Source organism: Vicia villosa, linkage group LG6, assembly GCF_029867415.1.
Source record: "Vicia villosa cultivar HV-30 ecotype Madison, WI linkage group LG6, Vvil1.0, whole genome shotgun sequence".
NCBI lineage: Eukaryota > Viridiplantae > Streptophyta > Magnoliopsida > Fabales > Fabaceae > Vicia > Vicia villosa.
The window spans coordinates 120,881,088-120,902,341 of record NC_081185.1 but is presented as its reverse complement, the minus strand read 5'-3'; the positions used below and the strand labels follow the sequence as shown (position 1 = coordinate 120,902,341).

The 21,254-nt window shown below is 34.8% G+C and overlaps 2 protein-coding genes and 1 long non-coding RNA gene across 3 annotated transcripts; 2 read left to right on the top strand and 1 right to left on the bottom strand.

Moving 5' to 3' along the window:
* The first annotated feature begins 239 nt into the window (after window positions 1-239).
* LOC131609784 (LEAF RUST 10 DISEASE-RESISTANCE LOCUS RECEPTOR-LIKE PROTEIN KINASE-like 2.4) lies at window positions 240-3,691 on the top strand. Its single transcript, XM_058881578.1, has 3 exons — window positions 240-1,094; window positions 2,203-2,235; window positions 2,355-3,691. The coding sequence occupies exons 1-3, from the start codon at window positions 323-325 to the stop codon at window positions 3,521-3,523; spliced, it is 1,974 nt and encodes a 657-aa protein (XP_058737561.1). The 5' UTR covers window positions 240-322; the 3' UTR covers window positions 3,524-3,691.
* Window positions 3,692-8,244: 4,553 nt separating this feature from the next.
* Window positions 8,245-13,976, top strand: LOC131609789 (uncharacterized). Its single transcript, XR_009286327.1, has 3 exons — window positions 8,245-8,382; window positions 8,494-8,608; window positions 10,204-13,976. It is a non-coding gene; the product is annotated as an uncharacterized LOC131609789 (long non-coding RNA).
* LOC131609783 (LEAF RUST 10 DISEASE-RESISTANCE LOCUS RECEPTOR-LIKE PROTEIN KINASE-like 2.4) lies at window positions 8,778-19,269 on the bottom strand. Its single transcript, XM_058881577.1, has 3 exons — window positions 18,118-19,269; window positions 10,064-10,096; window positions 8,778-9,937 (listed from the first exon to the last, which is right to left on the bottom strand). Exons 1-3 carry the CDS (start codon window positions 18,923-18,925, stop codon window positions 8,778-8,780), a joined length of 2,001 nt encoding a protein of 666 aa, XP_058737560.1. The 5' UTR covers window positions 18,926-19,269.
* Between the last annotated feature and the right edge of the window lie 1,985 nt (window positions 19,270-21,254).

Here is a 21,254-nt window from a genome sequence, read left to right as displayed (position 1 = left end):
CATTTATCTTTATGGATAAACTTTATTATATATGTAGACTAACTTAATTCTTAAATCCTTCGAAATTACATGGCTTCTCCTTCAATCTTATTAGTCAATGCATAAACCTAGTCGTCCAGTCCTTTTCTTGCTGGGACCTTATAGATTGACTCAATCAAATACTCCTACTACATCTCCTAACTTATTCTCTACAAGTCAGAAGAATGACCATGTATTTTTCTAAATGAAATATTATTATTTTTTACATTTACTATTAAATTCCTCATTTCTCTGCATAGTCAATAATGTTGCTGCAGAGATTTTAGTTCTTTACTCTCTTAGAATGGCTTACTTGTTTAATATCCTTCCTCCTATCCATATTATTCAATTCATAGTCCTCTTGAAACTGATTCAGATACCTTTATATTTGAGCTCTGGTGAAGGTTGTGATAATCTGTTTACATGTGGAAATATAACACAAATTGGTTTTCCTTTCTGGGGAGAGGATCGACCAAAAGAGTGTGGCTACCCTTTGTTGCAACTCAGTTGCGTAAACAACATCAGTTACATAACAATCAATGATGTCAAGTATCGTGTTTTAGAAGCCAACTCTTTCGAACATACTTTGAGAATCACTAGAGAAGACTATTTGCAAGGATTATGCCCAGCAAAATATGTCAACACAACATTAGACACTAAGATCTTTGTTTATGGTTCTAAATACAATAATCTTACCTTCTTTTATGATTGTCCACTTTCAATTACTTTTCCATCTCCATTTGGACATTTTCCATGTTCTTCAAATGGTTTTGCTGCTAAATATGTTTATATTTGGTTTGGTCCAAATATTGGTCTCCAAGCTTCTTCATGCCAAGAAAGTATCAGTGTTCCAATTTCTAATTCATCGGTTGATGTTAGTGATTCAACTAAAATACAAAGCGCAGTCAGAGATGGATTTGTGGTGAAATGGATAGCAGGTACTGAAGATTGTGAGAAGTGTAAAAATTCAAGTGGATTTTGTGGTTATGATTGGATGTCAAAGCAAACAACCTGCTACTGCAGAGATCAATCTTGTTCTTCTCCGCCACAACAGTCTCAAGAATCTCCACATCCGGGTATATCTATACTTTTTACTAATTGCATTTTTATATTAATAATAATCTAATCTGAACATTTAATTTAATTTTACATTATAGTTTGTTTTGTCATTATTCATGAGCAATTACGATTAAAAGTATCACATTAGATGAAATATAGTGTCATTGTGTATGTCTTTTTTTTTTTTTTTAAGTTTGGAATTGATTTTAATATGTTTTTTTTTTTTTTTAAACAATTTGGTTTCATTCGAATAGTATTGATTATTCTAATTGATTCTATTAGAAAGTAAGATTGGTATATTTTTAGTTCAAATATGACTTTTACATGTTTAATTTTATACAAAAAATTATTTAAATTTAAATTACTTTATCTTCACCTACTTTGAATCTCGACCCATTCAGGCAGTAGCGTCTCCAAGTCTTAAGCACAAACACCATTGTCGCTGACCCCAAATCACGAGGAGGATAATTCTTTTCATGAATCTTAAACTATCTTAAAACATAGGCTAGAAACTGACCATTATGCTTAAGTACCCCACCAAGATCTAGTTTAGATGCATCACAATATACTATAAAAGATTCACTCGAACTTGGCAAGATTTAGACTAGCGCTGACGTCAATATTTTCTTAAGATCTTGAAAACTTGCTTTATAGTGTCTGCCTCACAGAAAAGCTTGACCTTTCCGAGTCAACTGGGTCAGAGGCATTGCTAACTTTGAAAATCCTTCAATAAATCTCTTGTAATAACCGGCTATCTTGCCTTCGTGTTCCCTTTATGCTTCTTTTACATTGCACACTAAATGTGCTTGAAGGTCTTCGAAAATATTAGTCTCCAAAAATAAATTGTGCCACTGTCAACGTCACTTCATTAGCGGGCTCTTTCTGCTAAACCAGATTCAACAATTTGCCAGTATTTCTTAATTATATCAGGAAAATTTCAACATATCCCAATGATCTATAGTTAGCATGCATGCAATAGCAACATGCACATTATTTCAGGGACCATTTCTCATTAGAGGTGCTGAAAAATATAAACAAAGCAAGAAAATGAATGACCATTTGTTTCTCTTCTAGGCAATGCATGATCATTATCAGTTTCATTTGATTAGATTTTTTTTATTGTAGGTTCAAAACATAACAGGAGGCTTATTGTGATAGGTAAGAATAGTAAACAATATCACTTTTTATGATATCAGTGTTTCTCAACCCACATTTGCATGATTTTTTTTCCTAAAAAATTAGATGAAAATTATTTATTTTTCCTTTGATAAATTCAGGTGCTGTAGGATTCGGAGTAACAATGTTCTTTATTATTGTTATTACGATTAGTTGTTTCCTTAAAAGAGGTACGGGTAGACAACAAAAGAGTATTTTCAGGAAAAGAAGAAAGCTTGTTGAGCACAATGTGGATGTTTTTATGCAAAATTATAATTTATCCATGCCAAGAAGATACAGTTATACAGAAATAAAAAGGATCACAAACTCATTTCGAGAGAAACTAGGCCAGGGAGGATATGGTGTTGTGTACAAAGCAAGTTTATTTGACAGTCGTTTAGTGGCCGTTAAAGTAATAAAAGAGTCAAAGGGGAGTGGAGAAGAATTCATAAATGAAGTTGCTAGCATTAGTAGAACATCACACATGAACATTGTGTCACTCTTTGGTTATTGTTATGAGGGAAACAAAAGAGCACTAATATATGAGTTCATGTCCAAAGGTTCATTGGATAAGTTCATCTATAAAAGTGAATTTCCTAATGCTATTTGTGATTTTGATTGGAACACTCTGTTCCAAATTGCAATAGGCATTGCTAGAGGACTAGAGTACTTACATCAAGGATGCAACTCAAGGATTTTGCATCTTGATATCAAACCCCAAAACATTCTTTTGGATGAAGACTTTTGTCCAAAAATATCTGACTTTGGTTTGGCTAAAATATGCCAAAAGAAGGATAGTATTGTGTCAATACTAGGGGCAAGAGGAACTATAGGATATATGGCACCCGAAATATTTAGTAGAGCATTTGGTGGAGTTTCTTACAAGTCTGATGTGTACAGTTATGGCATGTTGATTCTTGAAATGATAGGAGGAAGAAAGAACTATGACACTGGAGGGTCGAGTACTTCTGAAATGTATTTTCCTGATTGGATTTATAAAGATCTTGAGCAAGGTAATACTAGTAACACTCTTTTAAATAATTTGACAATCTCAGAGGAAGAAAATGATATGGTTAGAAAGATTACTTTGGTGAGTCTATGGTGCATTCAAACTAATCCATCCGATAGACCAGCGATGAATAAAGTAATAGAAATGCTACTTGGACCACTTTCATCAGTGTCATATCCTCCAAAGCCGGTCTTGTTTTCTCCTGAAAGGCCTGCACTACCGGTAGAATGTATATCCTCATCCGATTTCAATGAAACAAGTTCAATTACAGTATCGAAATAATTGTTCTTTCTATGATTCAAATGATTATGTTATGTCCACGGCTTCCAAAGTGGAACAAGAACTTGTGTAACTGTCTCTGGCATACAGTTTTAGAATTAATTATTTGAAATTCAAAATCAATTTCATATAGTTGTAGTGATTGCAATGGCTAAACTACTGGCATATTTTTTGTATTCATATAACAATCTTATTATTTCTGTTGTGAATTCAAATCATGCACCATACTTGTCAAACATACAAAATTTCAATAAATATAGAAGCAAATGTCTACAAACACAGATGCAACAGTGGTAGTTTGGAATGCAATGCAATCTTGTTATTGATATTGGTGCGTCTGAACCAGCATTAACATAAAAACACCAAATTATACATGGAAAGTAATGAAACCCGCTCTTTAAACACAAAACCCCTAAAAGTATAGAGGGGAAAGAGATGTACCTGTACTGGTTAGCAAAAATGAAGAGCTTCACCCATAATGAGCGATGACATAGCGATGACATTTAAGCAGGTTGAAAGCCGTGAAGATAAATCCTTGCCGGTACAGAACCATGGAGATGAAACGAAAATGGAAAAAAAGATTCACTACTGAAGTAACACCGTAATATCTAACTAGAAAACTCATGGGTTCGAGGGTCTGCGCGGGAAAGTTATTCATGTTTTAATGGATAATGTTTTTTTTTGCAAGGCCAAAGAAACACTTTTATTAATCATAATAAGGCATAAGGGATGTCACATAACCTATTATATCAAAACAAACCCACTCCAACCAACCACAAAACAAACCGGACAACAACCTAAACCAGAAGGAAAAAAACTGAGAATTCTTGCCATACACCTATACAAATGACTCACTATATAAATATATGAAACAAATTTGCTGAAATAAAACCGCATTTTGCGAACTGTAGTCTAGATACGCAAGATCACCGCCGAATCGATGAATCAAAAGCTACAAAATCTCGGCCTTACAAAAGGCCCGCCTCTGCAGAGAGCAAGACTGCAACAGAATCTCAGAACATGGCAAAAAAAATCAGTTAGAACAATCCATTCCGACAGCAGTACTCTCAATACTTCCTGCACCCCCAATTTCCTTCCAACCTGAAGACCGAAATCAGCATCCAGAGCATTTGAGTTTCCTTCTAATGTGGCGATTGCGTTTACTTCAGTTCGACGCGCTAGCGACAACCCGGTACCCAGCAGCACAAAATTAATAAGTATACAAACAGCAACCCAAAGCCTCCAAAGACTTGGTACAGAAACTGCTGCCCAGTATGATTGAAACAAATTCACAAAACAAACACATAACAGCCAACACACCCACTACTGAATTCTGCAGAAACAACCAGAAAATAACAGTACTACACTGCGCTAATACTATACTCCGGGCCAAGGAATGCATACAAACGGAGAAATCACAGCCACCCCGCGGACCATTCAGATGCCTCCACTCTGCACCTGTACTCCAATTCTGGAACTCCTCAATGGAGACGAAATAAAACCTCCACATCTAAGAATATACGACGAACCAGATTAAAGGTAACCAGTTCCTGGCCACCAATTCTTGCTGAGGCAGTGTTTCCAACGAAACTAAGAACCGACAACAAAAACTATATAATCATAACCCGAGGCACCACCCTACTCTAAACCAGAATTCAATTCACTCTTGACAAATCCAGCCTAAGTACTCCATTGGTTAAGTGCATAGTTAAATCCTACCACCTTCGCCTTTAGCCACTTCCAAGACAGCACCTGTATTTCTTCGATACCTATGCTTCGACCTAGCTCTGTGGGTCTGAAAAACCTTATCGTTTCTTCTTTTCCAAATCATCCATACACACGCGAACCAGATGACGGAAAATCTTTCTCTAAGTACCCTACCTCCATTGCTTAGTCCTGCAAAATGAGAAAAATTCTGCAATGCAGAGTTATGCGAAACATATGTGAAATCTATCCATCTTAGGACCTCGCTCCATGCAACCAAGGCTGACAGACATTCGAATAAAAAGTGTTTGACATTTTCCTCACTCCTACAACCATAAGGGCATGAATTTTGAGATTCAACTAAGATTCCTCTCTTAACTAGATTATCTCTACTTAGAATTTTATTTTGTCATAATCTCCACACTAACACCGATACTTTTGCCGGAACAATTTTGTTCCATACAGCTGCCAGCTCCTTATTTTCTCCAATATGATTCAATCGCCCCTCCATGATCACATGATACGCTTCTTTAACCAAATACACACTCTTATACCAACCACATTTGTCTTTGACGTTGTTCCTTAGTGAAAATCTACGGATCATATCTTTGATTTCCTCCCCATTCTAAGCATTTTCCCTAGGGATGGCAGGCATACTCAAACCCGCGGGGTCCACCCGAACCCGAACCCGAGTCAACGGGTGAAAACCCGAGTTGACTGAGTTCGGGTGCCACCGGATATTTTGGGTGTGGGTTTGGGTAGTGTGAAACCCGCACCCGACCCTACCCGTTGCCATCCCTAATTTTCCCCCTCTAGGCTACTCTCCAAATCACCATTCCACTCTGTTCTCCCATTCTCGCTCCTAATTGCCTCTCACTAAAATTTCCTTATCTTTACTCAGCATAAACAGATGTAGAAATTTACTCTTTAAACTCCCACCTTCCAACCAGTGGTCCTCCTAAAATGAGGTTTCTGCTCCATCACCAATAACCTTAAATAAATTATTTTCAAACCAATGTTTCCTGAATCCTCCTTCCTCTTTATCTAATAGTTGAAGATCTCTTCACCACAAGGAGCTAAATTTATCAATCTTAGTTCCCCCTCTCCCACTCCTCCCATATTTTGACTCCAAAATTCTAACCCACAGTGAATTCTTCTTTGTAAGTAACCTCCACTTCCACTTTCCTACTAAAGCTAAGTTGAAGGCCTTTAGATTTTTTATTCCCAGACTTCCTTCTTCCTTTTTTCGGCAAATCTTATCCCATTGGACCCAGTTCACTTTCCTCCGCTCTAAACCCCCACCCCACAAAAAGTTCTTAAACAGTGATTCCAATTTTAGAATAATACTAGACGGTGCCTTAAAGATAGAGAGATAATATACGGGCAGTGCGAACAATACCGACTTTAAGAGAATAGTACGTCCACCAATCGATAGATGTTTATTATTCCATGATGCCAATCTCCTTCTCACAATGTCTATCACCGGTTTCCACACACCTTCCCTTCAATGGTTGCCTCCCACAGAGATCCCTAAGTATTTGAAAGGCGTTCCCCCTATCTTATGGTTGAGGACCGACGCTGCCTCCTCCAGCCACACTGATGAAGTGTTAATACCAATTAATAAACTCTTGTAGAGATTAACTTTTAGACCAGACACCAATTCAAACATTTGTAAGGTTGGTTTGATTGCCCAAACATTCTTCCAACTCCTTTTGCCTACTATGATGGTATCATCTGCATATTGAATGTGTGATACTTTTAGATCCCCATTTCCAAATTCATACCCCTCAAATAGGTTCCTGTGCACACTTTTAACCATAATAAGATTAAGACCTTCTGCCGCTATAAGGAATAAAAAAGGGGACAGACGGTCCCCTTGTCTCAATCCTCTTCCCATCGAGATTTCTTCTGTCGGACTTCCGTTGACTAACACAGTGACAGTTACTGTACGTAAGCATTTTTACATCCAATTCCTCCACTTTAAGTTAAAACCCATCCTCTCCATCATAAAATCAAGAAATTTCCAGTCCACTGAAACGTATGCCTTTTCAAAATCCTCTTTGAATAAGATAGCTTCTCGTTTCCTCCTCACTGCATCATCAACCAATTCGTTTCCTATAAGAATGCAGTCGTCAATCTGTCGTCCTTCCAGAAATACAAACTGAGATTCTGTGATTAGTTTATGGACCACTTTTTTCAATCTTTTTGTAAGAAGTTTAGATAGAACTTTACATATACACCCTATTAACGAAATAGGACGAAACTCAGACAGCTTCACCGGATTCTCCACTTTCAGGATTAGGGTAATGAAGGAACTATTAATTCCTTTAACCAATCTGCCATTCGAGTGAAATTCCGTAATGAATCTCATGAAATCCTTTGAGAATTTCCCAAAATTCTTTAATGAACCCAATATTTACCCCATCCGGGCCGAGACTCTTCGAACTATCACAACCCCACACCATTGCTCTAACCTCTTCCTCTGAGAATTCGGCTATAAGGCTCTCGTTATCCTCTGGACCAATCTTCTTAAACTCAAAATCTCTAAGTGTTGATTTATTTACCTTACAGCCTCTAAACACCTCTGAAAAATGATTAACAATTTCTTGTTTAATCTCTTGGACTCCTGTCAATTTCGCATTCTGCGTCTCAATACTCAAGATCTCGTTTCTTTTCCTTCTATTCTCCACACACCGGTGAAAGAACTTTGAATTAGCGTCACCCTCTCGTAACCATTTCACTCAGGATTTTTGCCATAATATACTTGTCTTCATCCTTGATAGAGAATATAGTTGGTCTGAGAGGCCTCTCTTTTTATTTTAATTTCATTAGTGGATAGCACTGATACTTCTCCTTTGTGGTCCATCTCGTTCACTAACTTCTTATGAACTCTCCGACACCTTTCCTTTCTGATTCAGATCTTATAGAATTTAAGTCTCCAAATATGCACCACCTTGCCTCCGAATTCGCTTTAATTAACTCATTTAGCTCGTTCCACAACCTCCTCTTTCCGCTTGAATCACATGGAGCATATACGTTCATTACGATTACCTGAATTCTTTCTGGTTCCCAATACCTTTCTGCTCCGATGAAGTGCTCACCACGAATTTCAGCATGTTTCTTGAAATTCTTTCTGGTTCCCAATACCCTACTTACAGGTTAATGTCTTTCCCCTCTTATTATTTTGAGCGATTTTAGGGTTTGGTGTTTAAGCCTGTTTAAATATTTTCAATATATGAATTGGTGTTTTTATGTTAATGCTGTTATAGAAATTAAAAGCTGGGAAAAGCATCACCTAGTTACAGGTTTGCATTGCATCTTATGCTGCCACAGTGCCACTGTTGCAACTACTCCTGAAGTCCAATGCTCATGAAACATTATTATGTAAGTATGTGTTTTAGACAAGTATGACGCATCATTACAATTATATCAAATTTATTATTATGAGTTTCAACTAATTAATACCAAAATTGTATGTCAGAAACAGTTACACAAGCTTATTGTTCCATTTTGGCAGTCTTAGTGCTAATCATTTGATTCATAGATAGAACAATTATTTCGATACTGTAATTGAACTTGTTTCATTGAAATCGGATGAGGATATACATTCTACCGGTAGTGCTGGCCTTTCTGGAGAAAACAAGATCGGCTTTGGAGGATATGACACTGATAAAAGTGGCCCCTGTAGCATTTCTATTACCTTATTCATTGGTGGTCTGTCTGATGGATTTGTTTGAATGCACCATAGACTCACCAAAGTAATCTTTCTAACCATATCATTTTCTTCCTCTGAGATTGTCAAACTATTTAAAAGAGTACTACTATTACTTTGCTCAAGATCTTTATAAATCCAGTCAGGAAAATACATTTCAGAAGTACACGACCCTCCGGTGTCATAGTTCTTTCTTCCTCCTATCATCTCAAGAATCAACATGCCATAACTGTACACATCAGACTTGTAAGAGACTCCACCAAATGCTCTACTAAATATTTCAGGTGCCATATATCCTATAGTTCCTCTTGTCCCTAGTATTGACACAATACTATCCTTCTTTTGGCATATTTTAGCCAAACCAAAGTCAGATATTTTTGGACAAAAATCTTCATCCAAAAGAATGTTTTGGGGTTTGATATCAAGATGCAAAATCCTTGAGTTGCATCCTTGATGCAAGTACTCTAGTCCTCTAGCAATGCCTATTGCAATTTGGAACAGAGTGTTCCAATCAAAATCACAAATAGCATTAGGAAATTCACTTTTATAGATGAACCCATCCAATGAACCTTTGGGCATGAACTCATATATTAGTGCTCTTTTGTTCCCCTCATAACAATAACCTAAAAGTGACACAATGTTCATGTGTGATGTTCTACTAATGCTAGCAACTTCGTTTATGAATTCTTCTCCATTTCCCTTTGATTCATTTATTACTTTCACTGCCACTTGACGACCATCGTTTAAACTTGCTTTGTATACAACACCATATCCTCCTTGGCCTAATTTCTCTCGAAATGAGTTTGTGATCCTTTTTACTTCTGTATACCTATATCTTCTTGGCATAGATAAATTATAATTTTGCATAAAAGCGTTCACATTGTGCTCAACAAGCTTTCTTCTTCTCCTGAAAATACTCTTTTGTTGTCTACCTGTACCCCTTTTAAGGTGACATCTAATCATAATAATTATTAAGAACAATACTCCAAATCCTGCAGCACCTAAATTTATCAAAGAAAAAAAAAAGGTGTTTTCAGCCAATTTTTTTTAAAAGAAAAATTCATGCCACTGTAATATGGGATGAGAAAGGTTGATGTCATAAAAGTGATATTGTTTATTGTTCTTACCTATCACAATAGGCCACCAGTTAAGTTTTGAACCTACGTTAAAAAAAAAATCAAATTAGACAGAACTTATAATAATCATACATTGTCTCTTGAAGAGAAATTGATGGTCATTTATTTACTAATTTCTTTGTATTTTGCAGCGGCAATGAAGAGAAAATTTCCTGATATCTATAAATACTAACATGCTGAATCTATTATAGCAGAACCAGCTATTGAAGTGACGATGACAGATGAACAATATGTCTAAATCAGATGCATTGAAGTTTTAAGATCTTAATTAAGGCCAATACATTTTCAAAGCATTGATCTATTTATCTTGGAGACTGATATTTTCCATCACGCCTTAGAGTACATTTAGTAATAAAGCCAGGCACATCTAGGAATGAAGCCAAGTTATGGCAAACCATTTTCATTTTACAAAACCTACACTTAAAATAATGGCACCACCGTGATTTTGTCAAAGCCATGGTAATTCCAGCATGCATTTAATTTTATTGTATATAGTATAGAAGAGTAAATTACAGTCATTCACTTTTATTCTTGATGTTTGTGAATCAAAAGTTTATACACTTTACAGTCCTACAATTTTATCTATTTTGAGATAAAACAATGCTGGAAGGCAAAGGTGTCTTCGATTAAATGTTGGTCTTTCAAAAAGTTTTTGGACAGCATCACTAAATATGGCTTGCTATCTTGTCAACAAATCACCACAAGCTTCACTGAATGGCAAAATTGTTGAGGAGGTGTGGACAGGTAATCCCATTAATCTGAGTAATTTGAGGATTTTTGGGTGTTCAAACATATGTATATATTTCCAGTGAGGATCGGTCTAAACTTGATTCCAAGTCAAAACAATGCATCTTTATTGGCTACAATAAAAATATGTAGGGTTACAAGTTATAGGATCCAGTTAAGAGGAAGGTGGTTGTTAGTAGAGATGTTGTATTTAATGAGTAGTGGATGTTGAAACAGTCAAATGTGATAGTCGTATCAGATACTAAAGTAGGAAATTCCAGTCAGAACAATATTTAGGTGGACATTAAGGAGCCACTAGTGAGTCCAAGGTAGGTTGTAGCCCAACAACAGGATGAATCAGGCTCAAATTTAGGTGGAGTACAAGACTATACACTTGTGCGTGATAGGAAGCCCCTTCGTATTACACCTCCAGTGAGATATGGGTTTGAAGACTTAGCACCATATTCTCTTCTTACCAGTTTCAGGAGACCCTTCTATCTTTTTGAGAGGTTATGGCTAGCCAGGAGAAAAATAAGTGTATGATGCTATAGTGGAGGAGATGGAGTCTTTGAAAAAGAATGAGAAATGAGATCTTGTTCAGCTGCCACAAGGAAAGAGAGCTATTGGTTGCCAGTGTGTATAAAAGAAAAATCTAGCAGTAATAGAAAAAGAAGGGGAAAAGTTCAAGGCTCGTCTAGTTGTAAAGGGGTATTCACAGTAGAATGGGGTTGATTATGATGAGATTTTCATTATGGTTGTTAGACACACTTTTATCAGAACATTATTAGACATGGTAGCCAACAAGGATATGCATTTAGAGAAGATGGATGTGAAAACAATTTTCCTCGATGGTAATCTAGAGGAACAAATCTACACGGAGTAACCATAGAGTTGTAGTGATACTGGACATGGCAGACTTATTTGCAAATTGAAGAGGTCTTTGTTGAATTAGTCTACGAGGAAGTGGTACAAGCACTTTGATTCATACATGCTCCGGATTAACTATAGAAGGTTTGTTTATGATTGATGTGTTTATGCGAGCAGCCTTGATGACGGTTCTTTTATTTTTCTTTTATTTTATGTTGGTGATTTGTTGACTGCTGCGAACCATTTGCATGTTGTAAATGAGTTGAAGAAAAAGTTGAGTAAGGCGTTTGATATAAAGGATTTGGGTGCTGCAAAGAAGATTCTTGGGATGGAAATTCACAAGGACAGGGGAGCTAATAAATTATGGCTGTCTCAGAAAGACTATGTTGAATGTGTTTTTAGCATATTTGACACGAGGAAAGAAAAGCCTGGAGTACTCCATTGGCAAATCACTTTAGTCTTTCTTTGAAACAATTTCCAAAGACAAACTCAAAGATTGAAGGTATGTCTAAGAATTCTTATGCTAATGCAGTTGATTGTTTGATGTATTATATGGTTTGCACTAGATTGAATTTGGAACAAGAATTTATGTACAAGTTCATGTCCAAAGCAGGGAAGCAACATTGGGAAGCAGTCAAGTGGATCCTAAGGTACTTGAAGGGTACAAGGCATCATGGTATCATGTTTAACATGGAGTAGATGATTCCATCAATTATGGGATATGTGGATTATGACTATGCAGGTGATATGGACGATAGGAGGTTTACAATAGGCTATGTCTTTACTCTTGCGGGGGACCTATATGCTGAAAATCATCAGTTCAATCCATAGTAGCTATGTATATAGTTGAGGCAAAATACATGGCAATAGATGAAGCTGCCAAGGAAGCATTTTGTGGCTTACATGGTTAGTAAAAGAGTTTGGTGGTGAGCAAGGTGGAGTTCAATTGCATTGTAATAGTCAAAGCGCTATATATTTGATAAAAAATCAGGTGTATCATGCTAAAAGCAAACATATTGAAGTGAGGTTTGTTGTACCCCAATTTTTCACCCAGAGATTCCACATTATTTAGCGAATAGTGTGATCATCATCATCATCATTAGCATTACCATCGTTGTTCATATACCATTAGCTAACCAAAATATACAAAAAAAAAAATTGTGTCTTGCTTGTTGTTAGTTTCCCAAGGTAGGTGCCTGATCAGGAGACTCAGGCAAATTAGGGTTTTGAGGACCACAAAGAAGCTCAAGCATTCTCATATGCTCAAATGATTCCCCTTCTCAAAATCAAAGTCCAAAAAAGGCTCAATTCAAGATCAACAACTTCCTATTTCATCTGGTGCACAAAATAGGATTTTGGACCTAATTCATCTGGAGAGTTGACTTTTAATCAGGACACGGCTCCATAGATCAAACCATGATTCAAGGATCTCCAATGCATCATTATAATCCACTCATGTCATTCATTTGAAGATAAGAGCTTGATTCAATTGGTATTTATAAGAATGCAATTCATTTGGAAAAAGTAAACTATCCAAGACTACCATTGACTTTTGGGAAATTTGGTCAACTATGGACTTTTGAAGATAAAAAATCATTAACATATGATTATTGGAGTCATTTGATAAAGAAAAATCAAGAAAATCAATCAAGAATAAAAAGTCAACAAAAGTCAAAGTTGAAAAATTTCAAAGACTTACAAAATTTCTAAGTGTTTTCGAGCTTTTTAGCCATAACTTCATGCACAAGTAACTTTAAAATCCAAGAAGAAACTGAAAAATCTTCCAAAATGACAGTTGTAGATCTTGGTCCATACAACAACTTTGTCACAAATAAATTTTTCCCAAAAAATGAATCATTTGAGAGTGTTATGGGTTCATGAAGATTCATAAAAAAGACTTCGAAAATTTCTTAGTGTTTTAACCTAGTTTTTCCCTAACTTTATGGGCATTTTTCACCAAGATGGAAGGTGAATCTGAAGAAACACCAAATAAGGGAGTTGAAGAGTGTTGCAAGAGCTTTCCAAAGAGTATTCAAACACCTCCATAGCATGTGTGAGTTAGGAGAATCAAATTGAAGAAGATAACGCCATAACACTTGAATGCAAGCCATGAAAATGCAAAGTTATGATCCAAGTTTATCCAAATCTGTAAGAACCAAGCACTACAGGTCCTATAACTTGTTCAAGACACCATAATCAAATGATTTCACTTTCTTTTGATTCATTACCCAAGTGTTTCAAGCATTGTCCAAAGATTCATTCCACTTCAAGCATAAAGATATGACTTCCATTCTTGTAAAGTGACTTTAATCACCAACAACTCTTGCATTGAGCTCCCAACTTGTTTGATCTGCGCCAAAAGCAATTTAAACACAACAAGCAAGCTCCCAATCTGCAGAATAATCTCTCCAAGCATGCTTAAAGGTTGTACTTCACTCTTGAAACCATAACTTTCTCATTTCTTCATGGAGAAGCAAGATGGTACAACTCTCAAACCACACAGCCAAATGACCTGATTCTTTCACTCACAAACCCTAATTTTGGACTATAAATAGATAACATTACCTCTGAAATCAAACACATCATAATTCTTAAAGTCACCCCTCACTTGAAAGTCCTAAAATTGGTCATTTGCATAAGCATATCTATTTTGAGTTCTGAGCATTCTTGGTGTCAAACAACCTTTGAGGTAACTTCTAAACATCATTTGGAAGCTGTATATCCTATTCACCACCCTTAAAAACACCTCCAACTCAAAGTAACCATCAAACCTCTATTATTGAAAACTTTGAAACCTTAAACACCAAACTCACCCCTGGTTCTAGCATTGTCCAAACTCTCTCTCCAGATACCTTCTATACACCATATAGAAGCTATCCGAACACATAAATCACTTCTGTAACACTTGGAACATAGATTTCCATTTCAAACTTTTGTCACTTGCAGGTACAATCGAGCAGACTATCCTAAGTGTATTGAAGATCAAGTGAGCATCCATTTAGCTTCTATAAGGTGCTAGAAAGCTATCCAGATCATTAAACAAGTTCTTTAACATATCTAACACAAGATTCTATCTTCAGTTTCAGAGGTAACGTTTTCAAACCCGAGCTCTTTGATTAAGGTAACATTTTGAACAAAGTCCGATTCTATCTTGTTTAGAATCATGTGAGGATCAAAAGCCCTCTGGTTGCATTCATTTATTCATCATGTAGACCATTTAATTTCATTTTGAAAATTTAGAGTTCTAGAGGTTTGTGGAAAAATTAAAGAGCCACGGTTAATAGAAATTGATGTTATTTATATATTTAGAATCGTGAGGAAAAACTGAACAAGTTTTATGTTTGAATTTCTGAAAATGATTAAGCTTTGGTGATGTTTGAATTCTCTGAAATGGTTGAACGAAAGTTGAAGATGAAGTTGGAATTTCATTTTTTTTTAAAACTTAGTTTATTTTATTTTTAATGGTATGTGTTTCTAAATTGACTACATCGTTGGCTCAAATGGTAAAGGCGTGTGTGTTAAGGCTTTAGCATAAGGGCGTGGATTCGAATCACCTTTTGCAACTTTTGTGTTTTATTTTCATTTTAGCAATTCATTTTAGCAATTCATTTTCTCATATTTTTTTAACACAAGTTTGTTTTATTTCTTTTTCATAACTTTGATAAATCATTAAAAATAGCAAAAATATTTATTTTAATCTATTTTTTTGCACACTTCTTATTTAACTTGTCTATTTTATAAATATATTTTAAAATCCCAAAAATATTATTTATTTGATCATTTTAAAATTAAATAAAAAATAAGTCTTTTATATGTTTAAAACCTTTTTTTAAATCATTTCCTTTGACTTTCTTCACCAAGTAACTTGTTAATATATTTGTGTGAATTAATTAGGGCTAGGTTAAAATCAACTTTGATAATACCATGTTCCCCTAGACCAATCATCCTTTAGGATTTGACTTTTTATCAATCTTAAAATCAATTAGGTTTAGGTGTATTTCAAAACCCTAATTTGAAACGTTTTGATCCTTAGCTTCATCATGTCAATATAACTTGTAACTTTGATCTTTTCCCTCCTATACTTGTATATACATACTTGTTGATAATTTTTATCCTTGTACATTTATACTTTATGATATTATCATTGTATATACATACTTTGTTTACTAACCACATACATTAGATATTCATCCATCATCCATCATATTCATTCATACATGAATTGATTCAAAAGTATAAATTTTCTCTTGTCCTTAAACATTCCACATTTGAGTCTTATACATTGATATCTTTGTTACACTCACTTGTTTACCCTTATGATACACATGTCATCACACATATATTGCTTAAGTTGTTGAAATATTCAAAGGAATGAGAATGATATTGACTAAAATTGTCAAGGTACTCATACTCTTTTCCAAACTGTTTTATCTTTGTGCTTAGTATTGTTAAAGTTTTACACCCCACTTGTTTTTGAAAATGGTTTTGTATTGTTAAAGCTCAACCATTTTAAAATCAACCATTGGTTTTGTATTGTTAATGCTCAACCAACTTCTTTTATTAAACTGTTGCCTTGTATTGTTAAAACTTGACATCTTTTAAAACTAGTTAAGTATTGTTAAAGCTTAACGTTTTAAAAACTCCTTGAGTATTGTTAAAGCTCAACACCCAAAAAGATTTTGCCACTTGACTCTTTTATTTTCCTTTTAAGAGGAACTACAAAAGCTCTGACTTTCCTACTGCACTTAAGGGGTATGTAGGCCTGAGATGCAATATCTTACCGAGCTCACTTTTAAAACCTTCTTTTCTCATCCTCCCACTCTATTTAAAACAAAAACACATAGGCATTTTATAACAACAAGAATAATAATATTTTCAAAGAGGTTCCTCTGTAGTACCATAGATGTGAGGGATGATTAAAACCTTCCCCTTGCATAACAAATCTGCGTACCCAAATCTTTGATAAGTTTATTAGTTTTGATTTTAAAAACTTTTGTGGGTTTTATTTCGCTCTTTCTCTCATTTCCTTTGGAAACAATAAAGCGCGGTGACGACTTTGTTAAAACATATGAGCTAAATCAATCAATGGCTTTAGTCTCACGAATTTCACCGCTACAAGGCTCCACAAGATCAGGGGTTGTTGGTGTCAAGATAGATATTACTTCGAAGGTTCACTCTTCAGAGAATGTAGCTAATATGTTGACCAAGTCAGTCACTAGTGACAAGTTCAAACACTGTTTGGACTTGTTACATGTTTTTCAATGTTAAACAAGAGGTGTACCTCTTCAATTTTTCAGGATGAATCGTTAAGCATGGAGTCTTCATAGAGGTTTGATATTCGTCAAGGAGGAGATTGGTAAATATGACTCATATTGTTGAGATAATTATGGGTTGAGATAAATATGGGTTATTGAGAGTATAACTCATATTGTTGAGATAATTATGAGTTTTTGAGATAACTATAAGTTGTTAAGAGTATAGCTCTTATTGTTGAGATAATTATTATGGGTAGAGATAATTATTTGTTGAGGAAAACTAGTGGTTAGGGTTTTAGATAAACTAAAACTTGATTATATATATATATATATATATATATATATATATATATATATATATATATATATATATATATATATATATATATATATATATCCCAAATTGTCTACGTCTATATAATGTTACAGACGTAAACAATTTGGGCGAACTGCGTGAACAAAAATTTTGTATTTTTTTTCTACTCTGATTTGTATTCACGTTACCTTTATAACAAAAATTGAAAAAACTTCATGTAATCGGTTACGTCAAACCTATAACTGGTTACAACTATTTCTAAAAACAATTTCAACATCGTAGTAACCGATTACCAAAACGCAGTAACCGGTTATACCTGTTTCTAAGACCAAAAATTCTAAACTTTGTAACCGGTTACAAGAACGCAATAACAATACTTGACAAGTTTGAGTTGTTAAGGAAAACCAGTAAAGTTTGAGTTGTTTCAACATGTATCAAAGAATAAGCTATGGAACTAATCTTTATTCAGGTGTTATGCGAGGATTCAATTCAGGTGTTTATAAAACTCTAATTTAATAATGGGGACAACTTTTCTACTCATCACAAAAAATTGGGTAGTGTACCTCCAACCAATCACATGATTCAATCTCATTTAACACATTTAATTATTTATTAAAATACTACAAATATTTGTTGTTTTCAAAGCATTTTACAAAGGAGGTAACCTTACCCAACTTTTTGAGTTGAGTAGATAAGAATTCACCTTTTAAAAAGGGACAACTTCTCTACCGATCTATATGATAAATTTTGCCTCAGAAAAAGAAATCTACTTGGCAAAGCCGATTTAATGAGCTAGCAAAAACAATTAAACTCTAATAAGATGATCTTTAAAAACAAAGTTAGGAGTTAGATGTTAGATGTATAGAAAGTGAATGACATACTTGTGGTTGGGGTTGGGGCTGGGGCCTTTTGTGAAAAGCATGTAGTTGTATGAGCTCCATCTTTGCAGAAACATTTGAATTCAGTTCCTTCATTGCTGCCACACACACCACCAGAACCAACGCAACTCAGCCACCCTTCATAGTCTCCTCTCCATTTCAAAGCAAAACCGTCTTTTAATGCTGCTATTAAAGCATTAAGAGTTCCAATTTGTGAAGCTTGGGTTACCGAAATTGGAATCTTAATGATAACAGTTGGAGTGCATTTGATCGAACCAAGATCCAGGGTGTACGCAACTTTCATATTACTACCGCATGTAATACTAAAATTGCTATCTCCATTTGTATTGCAATTGTATAACACATTTAAAGTAGAAGAAACACCATCATCACGTTGAAACGGAGTGTTATTGAATGTGCTGTTCTTAGAATTATTACTCACAGTCACAGCACAAATACCACTCCAGTAATCGTCTCTGGCAACTGTTAGTCTCTGTATTGTATCTTCCCATTTATAAATACGGTATTTGACGGAATTGATTGTTATCTTTGGGACACCGCTTTCGCACATGAGCATCAAATTAGGATCAGAAGAATTACCACAATACCCTGCTCTGCTTCCTCCCCAGAATGGATACTTGAGGTTTGTGACGCTGTTTCCGCAGCTAAAACTGTTGTTGCAGCTCTTATAATATTGGTTGTCATCGTCGCACTTACACTTTGGAATATTGATGATTGAGATCATCAAAAGTGCCAAGGAGAAAAAGAAAGTAATGGAAAAAGAAGATGGATGATGAAGCAGAGGTTTCATTCTTGCAACAGAAGAAAGAAAAACAGGTTTGGTTCAAGAGAAGCAGAGCCAAAGGGAGAGAAATATATATAATAAAGACCAAGTAAACAACGCGTAGATATATTGGAATTTTAGTAGTAATAATCAAGTCGTGTTTCACTTTCAACTGCTTGATGGAATATTATATTTCTTGACAATATGATATATGGAAATTTGAAAGAGTTTGATGTTTCGAGGAAGGTGAGGGAATCTGAGGGGGAAACGGGAAATGAAGAATTTATTGCAACTCCTTAGCTAAGCTTAGTTTGTCTCGTTTCAAAGTTCCATGCTTCCAGAAGGGTGGTCTTTTGTTGACTGCTACCATTTCCAAGTTCTATTCTAAGGACCACCTTTGTAGATAAGAGTGATATTTAAAAATTGTTCAAATCACCTTAGATGTATGACACATCCATTTAGAGAGACAGTTAGTAGAGAAGACGGTAGAAAATAAACTTTCGTGATTTTAGCATGTAGAGAAAGGACATGTAAATGATATAAAAAAAGAGAGTAGATCAAATAGACTGAAGTCAAACACCTAGTGAAAGAGGAAGATCTAGAAAAATTATAAAAGAAATTATTAAGAAAGATTTCGAGATTAACGATTTAGATAGAAATACGGTCCTCGATAGAACACTATGACTAAAGTTAATCCATGTAACCCATCTCACTTATTAACTTAATAAGATATGACTAGTTATTTTATATTAATTATCATTACTAGTTATTATTAATGATGATCATTAGAAAGAGATACAAGTTGAATATTATTTAAAAAAGAAAAAAAAAAGGCTAACTATTTTATGTTTCTTTCATACAACGAGACTTACCATAAGAAATAGAATATTCAACCATGTAATTAAGGGGTACATATACCATTATTTTCTCCAGATTGAGAGAAAAACGAGGTTTTTCAACATAATTGTAAAATGATTTGACATCACAACTCATCTAGTGGGACGGCAAGAGTGAATTGTGGAAACAAATAACATTATTTCATTCATCTCTTTCCTTGCAGTTTCTAGTAGAGTGTAAGGATGCTAATGCCTTAAGAAAAACATGTGTTTTGGTTAAGCTAGTTTTCCTAAGTGCCTAACTAGCTGATGTTGAGTTGGGACAATTAGTTACTCTAGGTTGCAGTATATAAACTCACTAGAGGAGTAGTTGTAATTAACTTTCATCAAATGCAAAACAAAAATAGTATAATGAATCTTTCTCTCTCTTCTTCTTCTTCTTCTATTACTTTTTAATATGGTATCAACAATGTTAGAAACCAATTCCACGCAAACGCAAACTCCTCTTGATGTTAGCACGAAGAACATCTTCAAGCGTTCGCACAGGAAGTCACAATCAAATTGGATGAAGATAATTTTCACTCGTGTAAGCAACAAGTCGAAGGGATTATATGAACGCATAAGCTTCATCGATTTCTTATAAATTCGATTATTCCTTCGCATTATCTCATTGAGAACGATTTCAACAATGATGTTAAAAACCCAACGTATTTTACCTCGGACACTACAGAAAAAAAGGCCTCCTATCACGCCCAGAAAACCGAGGCTTTATGCAAAATAACCGTGGCGTAACGCTGAGGCCACGGAAATCCAACGGTGGAGTATACGGCCGTGGCCAAAAGTAAAGTCCACGGTTTTTTGGTATAGACCACGCCTTTTTTACAACCGTGGCATTTTTAGGCCACGGTTTAGGTAGCTTGATTATGGCCGCGGTTTGTATTTGCCATGACTGCAAAACTGTGGCTATATGGTAAAGCCACAGTTTCAATTTAACGTTTACGATACAGTTTTGGTTCAAGATATAGCCACGGTTTGGTAATGACCACATATTTAAAACCGTTGTTATATGTTATGCATTCTAAACCATTTATCTTGCCACGGTTTATTTCTGTATCGTTACATAAATATGTCATTATATATATATATATATATATATATATATATATATATATATATATATATATATATATATATATATATATATATATATATAAAATAAACAATAATATTGATCAATATAAAATTAACAATAATGTTGATGATTAAAATCTAATTAAATACAAAAAAATATTCAAGAAACAGAATATTCAAGGGCATAAATATTCTTGTTAACTTAACAGAATCCCCTAAAAAAATAATTGATGACACTATTAATCCAAATCACCTTAATCCAAATTACAAATTTACAACATTGAAGTACAATGTAAAATTGAACAAATACAACATAGTAACAAACCACCTTAATCCAAGATCTATCCCAATAACAGTCCCCAACTTGGTAGCTTCCTCTTTTGCATCAG